Source organism: Chelon labrosus (assembly GCF_963514085.1).
Source record: "Chelon labrosus genome assembly, chromosome: 16".
Lineage (NCBI taxonomy): Eukaryota > Metazoa > Chordata > Actinopteri > Mugiliformes > Mugilidae > Chelon > Chelon labrosus.
The window spans coordinates 5,603,098-5,617,966 of NC_140349.1; the positions used below are offsets into that span (position 1 = coordinate 5,603,098).

Here is a 14,869-nt window from a genome sequence, read left to right on the forward strand (position 1 = left end):
CAGAACCACCCAAAACACTTGCAGTTAGATGGACAATGAATGCTAAAATGAAGCTAATTGTAATATACTAAAATTGGAGTCTTTCGCTAAATCATTTCGTGTGGCAAAAAAAAATATTTTTTATTTTTTATTTTTTACTTTATCTTTTCCTCTAAATTTGCCAATGGATCCAGGAAAAGTTGTACACAGGAGAAAGCCGGACATCCCCGTCATCAGCCTGAGATCATCACATAGGAGTCAGCATATTCCAGAGGTAATTTATGATTATTTTATCATTTTAAAACAACCCAGAGTTAATGGAAAGAGTTCATGAACTGATTATATGCGCACAAACTAAGGCTTGACTAAACTAAACCATCAACAATTGAACATTACAGTGATTAATGTTTGTTAATGTTGTAAAAATGCACACCACATACTACTTATTGTTGTTATTCTCATGAAAATGTGATTGTAATATATTTAACTTGTAATTCATTTAACAACACTTTTATTTATACTGTACTGTATTCAGATGCCTCCTCTAGTCTGCACTGATGTGCAGTTAAAGGCAACACTCGTGGTTCACTGTGTATTTTTTAATAAATCATTTAATTAATCATGTCATAGTATATGTAGAGACAAAGCTTGCACAAAGGCAGCTGGACTAGTTTGAGTTCTCTCGAGGATTTTCCACATATGTTGTTTGGGTTTTTATTAGGACCGTCTGTGGGTGGAGCAGACCTGAAAATTAATTTCTGAAAAGTGGTTCTCTATCATGAAACCCTCCAGGCTCAATGTGTGAATTGTTTTTTTGGGGGTGAAAGGCGATGCCCTGAAGGATCCTGACCGTACCTTTTTGCACATCTGGCAACAAACACCTGGGGCACAGGCTGACCCGCTTAACGTGAAGAAGCAAGACTAAATATCCCCACAATTTATACTAGCATCACTCTTAATATAGGTAGGAGAGGGATCTCCTTTATTATGACACAAAAGATATTTAAATAGTAAAGCTGCTTTAAGTTTAAGATTAATTAATTACTTTAAGACGTTTCAGTCCACCTCCCCTCTTTAGAGAAGAGTTTTCTAGTTTTACATACGTGGCATTGTGTCTTGACCTGGAGACCTGACTGTCCTGTGATGTGCCAGTGCATTCGTGAAGTAGTTGTTCCCCCAGTTTAAATCCTACACATTCCACACAAACCTAAACCAGTCTTTTAGAACTGAAGAAGCCACTTGAATGAGTTGTGAAATATTTTCTAGAAAACAAATCAAATCAGCTTCATTTTAGCTTTGTTTTAAGATTAATGAACTCATGTTTGTTTGCAGCTTCATCCGTTTTTTACCACTATGTTTTCCATGAATGCAAAAATTATATTATTTACCTATTTATGCATTTACTGTACAAAAATGTTGATGTTCTGTTTACTAATTTTATGGCGCAAATGCTGTCTGAATGGTGTCTTTATGATCCCAGAAAATGCACAAAGATTACATAATGTTGGCTCTGAGTTACATTCTCTATGTACTAAACTTGACTGTTAATGTGAATTTAACTCAACTACATATTATAAAATCTGATTTTACACTAAAGCCTGGAGTTGACCTCAATCACGTATCATGAAGAGATGTTTAAAGCCAGTAACTCACAATTTCCCAACAGGTCAGCGCTAAAGGTCTTGATCTCAGTAAGGTGATTCGTCTTCTTGAAGATCCTTTGACAGTAAGTTCCACTTGAGTATCTTTAATCTTTTTTTTTCCTGCTTTCAGTTGTGTTATACTCTGTCTGTGTGATTATTCTGTCTTTATTAAAGGCTGACTTGAAGGAGAAACACCTTCTTGTCTTGAAGAAGCTGCTGAAGAGAAACCACACCGGCTTCGTATCCTTTCTCGATTTGTTATAACGCAGACGTCTATTTCCAAGATGCACTTATTGTCTGCAAAATAATGTCTCCCAGGCGTCTCACTCTGCAACAGATGGTCAGGTTTTCCCTCATTACGGTTCCCCGGTGCAGGGATGGAAATAGACCCTGAACACCGTTCCCCTGGCTCTAATTTACCACTGCACCACTGTATCTGTCAGCATTTTCCCCGTTCAGAAATAACCCCAGTTATCATGTTGAGTCATTGCTTCCCCTCCCTCGTTAGGATTCACCTCTGTTTCTGTACGAGCACGAATGTTAGAACTTCTTAAGCCGTTTGAAGCTTTTAAGGGAGCTGACGGGCGTTGCCAAAATACTCAACATCTGCGCTGAGAAGGTGAAAGATCACCCTGAATACGTGCACATATTGTGTGAAGCGCTAAATATCTGCAGGTAAGAGAATCAAGTGTTTCGGACTTAGTGCACATGGTTTCTATTTTTAATATAAGATCATCTGGTCATCACAGTGTCGCTCTGTTTCATCTCAGGCTTCCCTTTCTGAAGGAGAAAGTGTCTGACGAGCTGAACTACGCTCAGGACGTCATAGTGTTTCTCTCTCAGATAGGTACACTGCTCATTAACATTTCACAAGTCACATTAAATAAAGGCACAACTGGGAATTATCAAAAGCTGCCACTAATTTCTGTCACTTCAGACTCGAAATGTAGTTATTAAATCTTTGTTATAAGGATAAAGGTTCCACTCTTTAGGTTTTTATGCTCACAAAACATAAGATCAGCTTATAATAGGTTATATACACTGATCAGCCACAACATTAAAACCACCAGCCTGTCAAGTGAATAACAATGCGATCCATCAGACCTTCTTCATTTGCCCCGTGGTCCAGTTTTGATCCTTATCCGTCCATTATAGGGCTTTCACCGTTAGACAGAGGTCATCATGGACACTCTGACTCGTCTGCAGCTACGCAGACCGATAACAAAACAAACTGCGATCCACTGCGTGCTCTGACTTCTTTATATCTGAACCAGCATTCACTTTTATAGCAATTTGAGCTACAGCAGCACGTCTATCGAATCAGGCCACACAGGCCTGCCATCACTCCCCGCCTGCATCTTGTCCGCCCATGAACCTGTCACCAGTTCACCCCTTTTCCTTCCTTGGACCAGTTTTGATGGGTGCTGACTACCTGTAGACCAAGTACACCCCACAAGACCGAGTCGTCTCTTAAATTCTCCCGCTTTTCGTCCAGTTTTTCTCATTCTAACAGTGACTTTGTGACAAAATGTTCACTTGCTGCCTGATATATCCCAGCTTCTGCCATGATAACCAGACAATCAGTATTATTCACTTGACCAGCGATTATTATCATAATGTTATGGCTGATTGTTTATGTCAATCCATGCATCAACTGTTTGGACATTTTGTGACGGATGGTTGTGTTTCCGTTGGCAGGGTGTCTGATGAGGGTGTCAGATGCCGAGGTGAAGCAGCACATAGTTGAATCTGTCAAATCATTCTACAGCTGTGTGGCTCCCAGACAGCTGCTCGATGGTAGGGACCGTCTCGCCAAGCCAAAGCCTCGGACTTTCCACTCTAACAACCGATTTTCTAGGCTTTCACCGAGTGAGGCTCTTTCATGGCTTCCCGTGGTGGCATGCTCGTAGTTTTGTCTTCTTTTCTTTTTCTTTTTTTTCTCTTTTAGAATCCACTATCTAACAGTCTAGATGTGTAACCAAACATGCAGCCATTCAAGCTGTGTGTGGCTGTACACTATCTACCCAGAGCAGTGATTGAGTCTAGATACTGAAAGATGCAAAGAACAGCTAAGACTGAAGGGAATGACCCTCGTTTTGCAGTTTTTTCGATTTAGATAAAAAAAAACTTTATGATGGAGATAAATGAGAAGTTAGAAAATCATTTGGGGATCCTAAATGTGTGAATTCGTGGTAATCTTAAAAAAAATATACCAACCTCACGGTGGTTCCTGAAGAAAAATCACTAGACTCCATTCTCTGGAAATCATAAGATTGTAGTCGTGACATTGCCATCCATCTAATCTAATTTTAAAATCTATTTTCTTTAATGTTTTTTTCAATATTGTCCAGTGAATATATGTTGTGTTCATTTTAGAAATTTTATTTTTAGAAGTTTTAATTTTCTACTTTTAATTATTGGTGTCCTTAGTCTTTTTCCTATATATATATGTATTTATACATACTGTATATACATTATATATACAGTATATCCTTTTAAGAGATACATAATTAATTATAATAATTAGGTACACTAGTGAAAACTTGTAAAAACAAATGTGTTTCAGTATAACTATTAGTTTAAAGTGACTGAGAGCTGTTGAGTCGACTGTGTTTTCATTTACTGTGGTTTGTTTGTAGTGCTATTAAATTGTACTGTGTTGTACTGACACGTGTTTCTATTATTTTGACACCCCCACTGTAGTCAGCGGGCGAGGCTAAATAACTGAAACACTTTTTAATCCAATCCAGTTTAACAGCACCACAAACTACATCCTCCAACGTGATCATCCAGCTGATTCACCACCTTTCTGACTCTGTTTCAACATAAACTGAACATTAAAACAGTCATGAAGGAGGATTTAGCGCAGGACTGTTGTATTAGGCTGGATTTATTTTAACTAGTGTACCTAATGTTTTGTATTTACATGTATTTCACTTTATTCCCTCTCTGTTTTACTTTGTTAGAGTCTTTCTCTCTGTTAAGATCCAGGAATGAATTCATTAGTGTTTAGTAATGTTTCTGCTCTGCTCCTGCAGATCACCAACCGACCTCTCTGGGCTACAGGCTGCAGCTCCTGGAGCGCAGCGACCTGCCTCAGACTCTGGTCCTCTCCATGGCCACTCTGGAGAACCACCCAGACATCAAGCTGCAGCTCCTGCAGACTCTTCAGATCCTCTCCAGCTCCTCTGGTCAGTAACTGATTTTTGGAAACAGTGACGTGTGCAGGGGAGGTTTAGATCTGTCAGACATGTCAAATAAATTACGTACTTCATTAGAGAAAGTAGCCAGCACTCGAGAGCGCAAATCAACGTACAACCAAATAACAATCAGACGAACAGTGATTTTGAGTGTCCTTGTGTCAATGTCAGCAGGTCCCTGGGTCGTTTCATTAATCACATCTCCATGACTGCATTTCACTTTGCATCCACAGATATGAATTGTGCTTCAATACTGCGTGCGCGAGGAGCAGAGACGGTATGTCTCCACATGAACGGGCACGACCCGTCCGGTCAGGTGCTTTTCCGCTCCTCTGAAATCCTCTGGAACCTCCTGGAGAGAGGCAGCAAGGAGGAGGCCACCGCTCAGCTCAGCAGCATGGAGTGTGTCGTGTATGTGTCATTTCAGACGTGGCTGATGAGGACAGTCCCTCAGACCTGAATTTAAAACCACATAAATCACCCATTTGAATACATTTGTCTTTTATTTTATAATATCAGCACATAACATCTTACCTTCTAGACTTTGTTTGTGCCTTAGGTCTCTGAAAGAAGCGTTTTTTCATCAGCTGCTGAACGCTTCTCGACCTGCTGACCTCCAGCTCAGAAATGATCTGCTTGTGATCACAAGTCTCATCGCTGAAAATCCAAACTCTCTGCTCATTGTGAGTATAAGACCATTAAGTAAATGATAAAGTGATGTATTTGTCACATAACTGCACAGTGTTAAATGTGTTAAATGTGAATCAAGGCTTTGTCTGACAACATTTTTCGTATTTTCAGGAGAGTTTATTTGCCAAACAGCTTTTGGTTCTCGTCTCATTTCCAGAGCGTGAGGCCTCTCTTTGCTTGAACTTCAGCTATTTAATAAGTCACGTGTACAGTTGTACCTTTCTTGATAACAATATTTAATCATTTATGTTTTAGTGAAAAGCCACAGCCCTTTGGTGTGCAACCTCAAGCTCACCTGCAACAGCGAAGATTTGAAAATGAAGAAGTTGCTGTTGAATCTGTTGGTTTTAATGTCAGCGGACTTAGCTGCCCTGCAGGTCAGTCACACACTCAGTCAGCGCGTTTGGTAATATTTCAGTAAACTGAGCGATAAGTCCGAGTTCTGTTTTTGCAGCTCTTCAAAGAAGAGCGAGTTGTGCTGTATCTGCTGACGCTCGTGAAGCCGCCCGCCGCGTCGCCTGAGCGCCAGTCGGGTTCACGCCACTGGTCCACCGTCCAGCGGGAGGAGCTGCAGCTGCAGGCGCTGGCCACCCTCGCCACCATCGCGCCGCTCATGTTGGACGACTACATGTTATATTATGGAAACAGCTGTCTGCTGGTCTTGCTGGACTGGTGCATCGGGCAAGGTCAGGAAATAGATACACATGAGACAAAGTACACTAATAAGAGTCTGTGATGTGACTGAAAGGTCAGGGGTCACAGAGGAACATACATGCATACTTTAAAATGTTTCAACTGTTCTATATATATTTTTCTTGGTTGTTTTAAAACTATAAAAAGGCAGTCCAATGCTTCATTCTCTATTTCAGATGCTTACTTTGGCCGGGGTCACAGCTCCCATGGCACTGGAGGCAGGGGCAGTACGAAGACTCAGATGCAACACTGTGTCAGGGTGCTGAACTCGGTGGCGTCTCTGGGTGACGAGGCTGTAAACCAGGACCTCTGTGATCAAGGAACCATTAGCCAGTTTCTGGGTAACTTTGGTTAAAGCTGGATGCCACCAAGTGCTCACCATCAACCTTTGCTGTTACCCTTAAAATAAATAATGTAATGTAATAATTAAATGCGGTATTTCCTCAGGGATTTTAATGCAGATGGAAGCGAGTCCTGATGAGGAGGATGCTCTTACTCTGGAGATACAGTCGGACATTCTTCTGATCCTTTCAACTCTGTGTGAGACCGACTTGCACAGAAAGGTGCGGCTGGATTTCAACATATCTTGATAGTCTGTCGGCTCGATGCTTAGACCAGAACCTGCATGTTACATTACCGTTTCGTAATGTAATATGTGTGAAAAAGAACTGACTCCTTAAATAAAATGGGTTTATTTGATTATTAAGTGGATCTGTTTTGAGATGCTGATCATTCTGTAATGTGTCACCGTGCTGCAGGACCTGTTTGGGTCAGAGGGAGTTGAGATGACCGTTCACTTCCTGAGGAAGGGCACCGACAAGTTCTACAGCGGCCTGGGACACAACAAGCTCTTCCTCTCGACGGTCGAATGCGTGTGGTCAGTTCAGCTAAAGATCAGCACACATTGTTTAATTTTATGCATTAAAGCATGCTGTTTCTCAAATTTTAACCTAATCTGGAGGAATATTGACCTTCCACTTGTTTTGTTTAGATGTTTTATATCCTTGTGAACAGTTCAGGAAGTGCAGTCGTGCACTAAATCTTCCTTCACGACTGTTATAATGTTTACTTTATGTTGAAACTGCATCAGAAAGCTGGTGATTCAACTGTATATTCAACTGAAGAAAGCGTTTCTGTTATTTAGCCTAGCCAACAGACTGGAATGAGGTCGTCAAAATAATAGAGACATGTGTCGGTACAACACAAAACTGTTCAATAGTACTATAAACTGCAGCCTCCACAATGAAAACACAGCTGAATCAGATAACCTTCATGAAGACAATATTCAGTGCAAGACTGTCATGTAAGAATACATTTCTTTTCACTGGTGTAATGAACTTGCAAGTGAGTGTAAGCATGCAGTCAGCAAGAAAAGACGTCCTGTCATTGTGCTCTTTATCCCGTCAGGTCATGTATTGTGGGCTGCTACACCGCAGAGGATTACTTTCTGGCCAAAGAGGGAGTTGTTCTTCTTCTTGACTTGCTCAGTGTAAGTAGCTGTGTCTTGAAGCCCCTTATACAGGATTTCAGTTTGTGACGTTCATTTACACCTACAGTACGTGAAATATAAAATCATTTGACTAACTCTTTCTCAGACGGGCCCCAGATGTGTTCACGGCATCATCCTGGCCACCCTGCTGGAGTTATGTGACAACCCCAGCACTATTTCTCACGTCCTGAGCTGGAAGGACGGCGGCGGTCAGACGGCTCCGGGGCTCCTGCTGCAGCTGTGGAGGGAGGAAGAGGAGGCGCTTGGCGTTGACCGCGACCTACGTGGAAAGATTGCAGGTCAGAGTGCAGCTTCCAGTTTGAGCCAGAACGCAAAGTACATGACTGTGCAGAAACATTTTAGTGCTATACGTTTGATGCTATACAAAAGGAATGTGTTACATGTAATCATGCAAGCAGGTCATATTGCAGAGTATTGTCATGTGTTTTTGTCTTAAAGATCCCCAGAGACCCGTCCTCAGTCGTCACCAGCAGGACGACATCCAGCTCTCATTTCCTGCTAACATGCCGAGTGCAGCAGTACTGGAGATATCTGAGAACCTGCGGTCAAAGATTTACTCTGTCTTCTGCAAAATTGGTAAAATTGTCACTGAAGAATTCAACCAGCTTCACACTTGCTTTTCTTCCTTTTAGGCTAATTTCACACCCTGCAATTTATATAGTATTACTTATTTAAGCAATACACCTATTAGTATTGTTGTATAGCTTCTTAAATCAGCCTCATTCTGACACTGTTTTTAGCAAATTACATCTTTTAGTGCCAGACTTAATTCATGTGATTCAAGATCATAGATTTCATAAATACCCTATCATGGTGTCTAGTAACGCTGGGACTAGAGATGATGTTCCATTCACACCCTCAGGTTTTCAGGATCTTCCTGGAATGTCGACAAAAGATCACGTGACTCTGAGCATCGTCAAGCGATATCTGGACTTCAAGGTAAAAATCCGAGAAATGACAACGAGTGCAGGTTTGTTGAAATGTAAAGCTTTAGATAGCAGTGTACTGCATCCTTCAATCTTTCCACAATAATCTGTCCCGAGGCAACAGAGATAAATGAACTAAAACGAGACATAAACAGAACCAGGTTTCATCAGTATGTGCTTACTTGTATCTATAAAATATATAAAAATAGTATTTTTGTGTTTTCATTCATTTGTAATCTGTAAAATTGATTATTTATTATTATTATTTTGTTTGTTCTATTGTTGATTAGATCAATTTGCAAGTGTCTGCAGATGGAGATCCACTAAGCATTTAGCAACATCTTCAGAGAGACAAATTAGATGATTAGATGTTTATCTGAAGTTAATATGAGCCTTCAGCTGTAAACATTAGGCAGATATCTTTTGAATTCAGTCCAACATTTCTGCAGTTCAGTGTTTAAAGAACTACTGAAGCCTCTAATTCACTTCAGATAAACTCTTTAGACGTTGACTCGCTAAATGGACTTGACAACGCGGAAGAATGAACAGGAGGACAGAGAGAACGTGTGATTTTGTCACATCTAGCCTTAGTCTCAGATGACGCAGAAACGGTATAAACACTGAGGTGATGGTTCTCTAGGTCGGTGAGGTGTGGGACGAGATCAGCAGGGAACTGAGTCTGGACGGCGTGAGGCCGGTCAGCCCCGACGAGGAGGCTCTGAGCTGCATCTGCAAGACTGCGGTGGACACGGCAAAGAGGATCGCTGCAGAACAAAACAGCATCCTGGAGCAGCAGCAGAAGGAGGAGATCAGCGAGGAGAAGATCACGTACACGGAGGTGCTGAGAGTTTAAAGAGCAGAAATGCCTCATTGATATATGTCAAATCCTGCTACACAAACCTGAACTTAAATAGATCTGTTTCCACGCGTACATCAGAACAAGAGAAATCATGAAGGAAGCTGGCATTTTCTTTTCTTTTCATGCGGTTTGGTGTCTCTTTATTGCAGATAAAGTCTCACTGGAAGCAACGAGAGCTCACAGCCAAGTCATGGGACAGTTACGTCTCCAGGACGTCAAACTACGAGATCCTGAAGGTTTTATATTCTGAGATATAACCGCCTGTCCTACAAAAAGTTCATCTACATTTTTATTATAACACCTGTAACTATTGTTATTTTTGTGTGCAGGAGGTAAAAGCACAGAGGGAGTCACCCAAACGAAAACCAAATCATGGGGACGCTGCTGCTCACCCTGCAGAGGTATTTAACACCGACACACAGCTCTTATCTGATTTCACTGATTGTAGGCGCCCAAGTCTGTCAGTAATCTGCTGATGTTTGTCATATACCTGCTGATAAAAGCATCAAGTTAATCTTTTGGCTTGAGAATGAAGATTTTAAATTTAATGAAATATCTTGGAGCATAGCTTTGAGTGTTTCTGGCTCATAAAGCAGCACTGGAATCAGTTTTGAAAGTAAGAAATCATCAGTAATCAGAACTAATATGGTAAATCTAACCTTTTAGACGATATAAAAAGCAAATTTCTTATTCCGTCTATTAAAATCTCATTTTGGCTGCAAGGAAATCAAACTTTTATTTCCATTTACAAGGTGCTTTAGTTATGTCCTCAAGCTGAGCCACAGGGAAAAGACTGGAAAAAGACATAGCAGACGACCATTCAAAGGAGATTAGTTGAGCAGGTTTATCGGCTGTTATTGAACAAAGAGCGCATAACATGGCATTAGGCAGAGCAAAACCCGGACAAAACACCTCTATCTATGAAGGAAATATTCAAATAGGGTATGCTAGGAGCCACAAAAGAGCCCTCTCTCTCTCTCTCTCTCTCTCTGTCTCTCTCCTACAAGCTCCCACTGGCAGTCTATAGATCACATACAACATAGAGCAACAGTGGACTTACACAGATGGTTAGCGGTTTTATCCCTAACCACAACACTAAGTAACCTTCCCCTTAAGATCTATCCATAAGGAACACGAACACATCACACAGGTGCAATAAACCAAACAAAATAATAATTAGCCAAGAGGCCCAGATCCACAGCTACCCAGTCCTTTTATACCCCAGTGAGTCACAGTGGAAAAACAAAACAAATAAAAAACAAAAGGTGTTGGAGTGATGAGCAGGTAAAGAAAGTAAGAAAAGGAAATCCAAGGAAAGAAAGGCAGGATAATCCAAAGGGAAAACTAAAACCAAAGCACACTCAATCTGGAAATTTCAGCAGGGCCGACATGAGGGTAAGTCAGCAGATGACTTGACTAGAGACAAGGGGAAAGACATGATTATAAATACACAAGGACTGATGGGAAAGCAATAAACAGGTGGACCATGAGGGGCGAAGCACACAGACAGAAAACAAGACAATACAGGTGAAAGTAATAAAAAGGGACAGTAATAAAACACAAAGACGGGAAGTAAAACTGACAGACACAGGGAAATAAAAGTAGAAACACAAGGAAAACAAAACTGACGGGACAGCGAGACCAGGACCTTTTCAAAAATAACATAAACTAAAGCGATAAAAATGAATTATGCATAAGAACCATTAAATACTGACATCATGACACAGTGGACGGCCCTGAGTGGTTGCAGCAGGTCAGGCAGCTATATGCAGAGCTACAATAAGAATCTGAATTCACCTGCTGCCTTTTTTTTTTTTCTGTCTTGTCAGAATTTCGTCGGTCACGTCGTGGCGGTCGAGAGCACGGACGCTCCGGGTCCTGCAGGAGTGAAGGTGACGCTGGCCAGAGCTGCAATCAAGGCTGCAGGTCAGGACAGAGCGGAGCCAACCACACAAGACCCGGAGTATTTCAGCACTGTATCTGTCAGAGACTGATGTCAAGTCCTCTACGTTATCATCATTATTATTACTACTCCTCTGTTTTATATTATTTAAATATACAGTACAGCCACAACAGACTAGACCTAAAGGCGCATGCTTTAAAGTGTTTATATTTCCTGTGTCCAGCTCTATAGATGTCGAAGCGAATCTGCAGCAGACATGCCGTCACTGCATGTGCACAATCAGCATCTTGTTGTCTCGTCCACCTCCCAGCGCCTTACACAGACACACACTGTTAGCATCACTTCACAGGACGTCCATTTATTAGTCTAAACAGTAACAAGAGTAACACACACACACGGTTGCTGTAATTGTGGTCAAACACGTCTTATTTCAGTGTGTCTGCTTGAATTAAATTAAAGAATTTGATTTGTAAACAGTAAAAAACCATTGAAATCCTTATTTTTATCCATTTTTAAGTCATAATTATGAATGCAGTCATTAAATATGTATCCATGAACTTACATAATAAGTGAAACAGCGTGAAAACAACCACTCTGGTATCATGGAGGCCTTATATAACAACACAATACCTCTAAACATAAAGAATCAACAGTGTAGTAGTTAACACTCTCCTTAAAAGCTTCCACTTTTGCCTTGGAGGTGAATTTGTTTAAAAACTGTTTTCTCTTTAGTGCTTTTTGGAGTTACATAAGTCACTGCAGTGCATTAACACACATGCTCCTTCAAGCGAGTAACACGCTGCACAGAGCCGCCGCTTCTTCTTCTTCTTCTTCTTCTCCTCCTCCTCTGTCTGCTCTCCCACGTTTTACCGGCCGGTCGACCAAATCACCCCTGACAGGGCCGGAGCTTTTCACTCGGCTCTCTGTGAGCGTTTGTGTGTCCGTCACGGTGGGACGCTCACACTGTACAATAGAGCGGGGACACGCAGGGGTCTCTTTGGAGCTGCTGCCAGTCTGTCTGCAGCCGTCCATGAAGGCGAGGGCGAGCTTGGATTCGGCCGGTTGCCCGTCATCTCTCAGAGGACCAGTCAACTTCAAACTGTGAGACAAATTTACACACTTTGATTGGGATTTGGGCCTCACTATTTGGTATTTATGAGCACTTAATAGTTCATAATATGTGGTTTTAAACTGTTTTTCTTTACTTGAGGGGAAATAATCTGCTTAGAACTACATTAAACTGTGCTATAACAATCGACTAAAGGTTTAAACTAAAATGTTGGTAATATTTTAAACTTTAATTCCATTTAAATAATAACATAAAGTTTCACGTTGCTCATAATGTGTTCATTGTTTTGTTCTAGTTGTCCTAATTTTGTGTTAGGTGGAAAATGTTAAACTCTTCCAGATAAGGACAGCTTCATTTGTATTTAACTCGTCATAACTCATCAAAAAAATGTGGATTATAATGAAAAAAGCTCTGGACGTGGTTAGACAGAGCTTTAATCAAGATTTTTGGATAAAAATCTTTTTTGTGTGTTATACTTTAATCTAACTTGGCTTAATTTATCTCCAAATACACTGGAGTCAAATTATAATTGATAAACTTTCATCTTTTTGATAATAAAAAGTTCATTTTTAAGGACAGTGATGTAGGACATTTAATTTGTCCTTACTTTTCACCAGTTTTTGTATGTTTTTCCTATTTCTAGTTTTATCTTTTAAGGCTTTTTCCCCATAATTTACATTCTCATTTTAATAAAAACTGTTGCAGGAAGCCTGTCGACTTGTCGGAGCAGAAATGATCATCAGGCTGGGAAGACTGACACCGGGATACTTCCGTCTCCTCCAGGTTAGCTCGTCTCTTTTTTTTTTTTTTACACCCGCAGCCATGTTTTATTTAAATATCTCCCTCTCTGAAATGATCTGCTCTCAAAAAAAGCTTTGTGTAGATAGATAGATAGATACTTTATTAATCCCGAGGGAAATTCAAGCATCCAGTAGCAGCTACAAACATTGAACATAAAATACAAAAGCTATATAAAAAATAGAAAGTGACTAGAAATAAAATGTTTATACAACTATAAACTATGTTAAAAATATAAAGTGACCTGTTAGAAATTAGAATGTCTCGTCTATCTAGAGAAAAACAACAAAACAAATCCAATATATTTAATTTAATAAAGATACTGTAGATTCCTCTGAACAACGTGCACGTAAATATTTAACGTCACCTCATCTCAGGAGGGTTTGTTATATAACCTGCACAGACGACATCACCTTGAGCTTTATTCCACTTTAACCTCACACCTTTTATATTTTATCAGCAACACAGACGCTGCTCTCTCATCGTGTTCATGTCTCAATATACACTCATTAGCCACTTCATTAGGTACAGTAGGTGAAACCAATGCATTCTAATTATAACAGTCCTGCACTAAATCCTCCTTCATGAGGATAAGATTTAGCTCAAAGACTTTTATTCATTTGTTCATTTTCTGTAGCTGCTTGTCCTCTGGAGGGTCACAGTGGGGCAGGAGCCTGACCCCCGGTTGTCATTGGGTGAGACACGGGGTACACCCTGGACAGGTCTCCAGTCTATCACAGGGCTAACACAGAGATTTAACCAATTTGAGCTAATTTAGAATCACCAATGAACCTAACCAGCAAGTCTTTGGACGGTGGGAGGAAGCTGGAGTATCATCAAACTGGAAACCGTCTTCTGAAAGAAAACCATGATGGAGAAACAACTAAATTAACCTTTAAACATTGACTCAGTCTGTCCACAGATCCTCTTTTCTTACCCTCTATGGGTTAATCCCAGATCCTAATCCCAGATACAGATCCCAAAGTTTCCAAATATACCAAAAATGCTTTCGCTGATACCGCAGAAAATATGTCTGTAACCCGCCCTCACCCGCCTGTGTCCGTCCCGTCCGCAGAGGCAGGTGTCAGGCGAGGTCCGGATGCAGCCGCAGAGCAGCCTCATCGAGCCCATCGCCATGACGATGGCCACAGTGGGGATGGGAGTGTCCCTGTACAGCGCCAGGCAGATGGCGGAGAGGGTGAAAGAGCCGGGCGTCTGAGAGAGAGAGAGAGAGAGATCTGGGAGGGTGGGTCCTCTGTGTTTGTGGTTGGTGTTTGTGAACGTCAGAGGAGGTTCGTGACGGAGGAGGCTGGTGTTTTTGGAAAAGCTACCGTAGGTGTCCCAGAAGGATCAGTCAACGGGCGGATACACCAGAGCCTGTGGCCTGATGACTCTGGATGCTGAGCGCAGGTCGTCGCACATTTTTAATCATGATTGTGTTTTTTAGTGTAGCCACAAACATCTGAGCAGTTCTAGAGAGAAACAACACGCAAAATGTTATTTTAATAATCACGTAAAAATCTGATAAAGTAATGATGTTACTGTATTTACTGAGATTAGTCTCAAACACACACCTTGCCTTCAAACTACTTCAGTCAC

The 14,869-nt window shown here is 41.0% G+C and overlaps 1 protein-coding gene across 1 annotated transcript; it reads left to right on the forward strand.

Moving 5' to 3' along the window:
• Nucleotides 1–163: 163 nt before the first annotated feature.
• cfap69 (cilia and flagella associated protein 69) lies at nt 164–12,684 on the forward strand (the record flags this gene model as incomplete). Its single annotated transcript, XM_084562985.1, has 23 exons — nt 164–253; nt 1,646–1,705; nt 1,797–1,862; nt 2,188–2,297; nt 2,393–2,469; nt 3,321–3,419; nt 4,661–4,813; nt 5,056–5,233; nt 5,382–5,505; nt 5,624–5,672; nt 5,768–5,889; nt 5,967–6,198; nt 6,382–6,546; nt 6,653–6,768; nt 6,964–7,082; nt 7,613–7,694; nt 7,801–7,993; nt 8,154–8,291; nt 8,578–8,654; nt 9,282–9,479; nt 9,650–9,736; nt 9,830–9,901; nt 11,330–12,684. The coding sequence occupies 23 exons, from the start codon at nt 164–166 to the stop codon at nt 11,492–11,494; spliced, it is 2,772 nt and encodes a 923-aa protein (XP_084419111.1). The 3' UTR covers nt 11,495–12,684.
• Nucleotides 12,685–14,869: the final 2,185 nt, after the last annotated feature.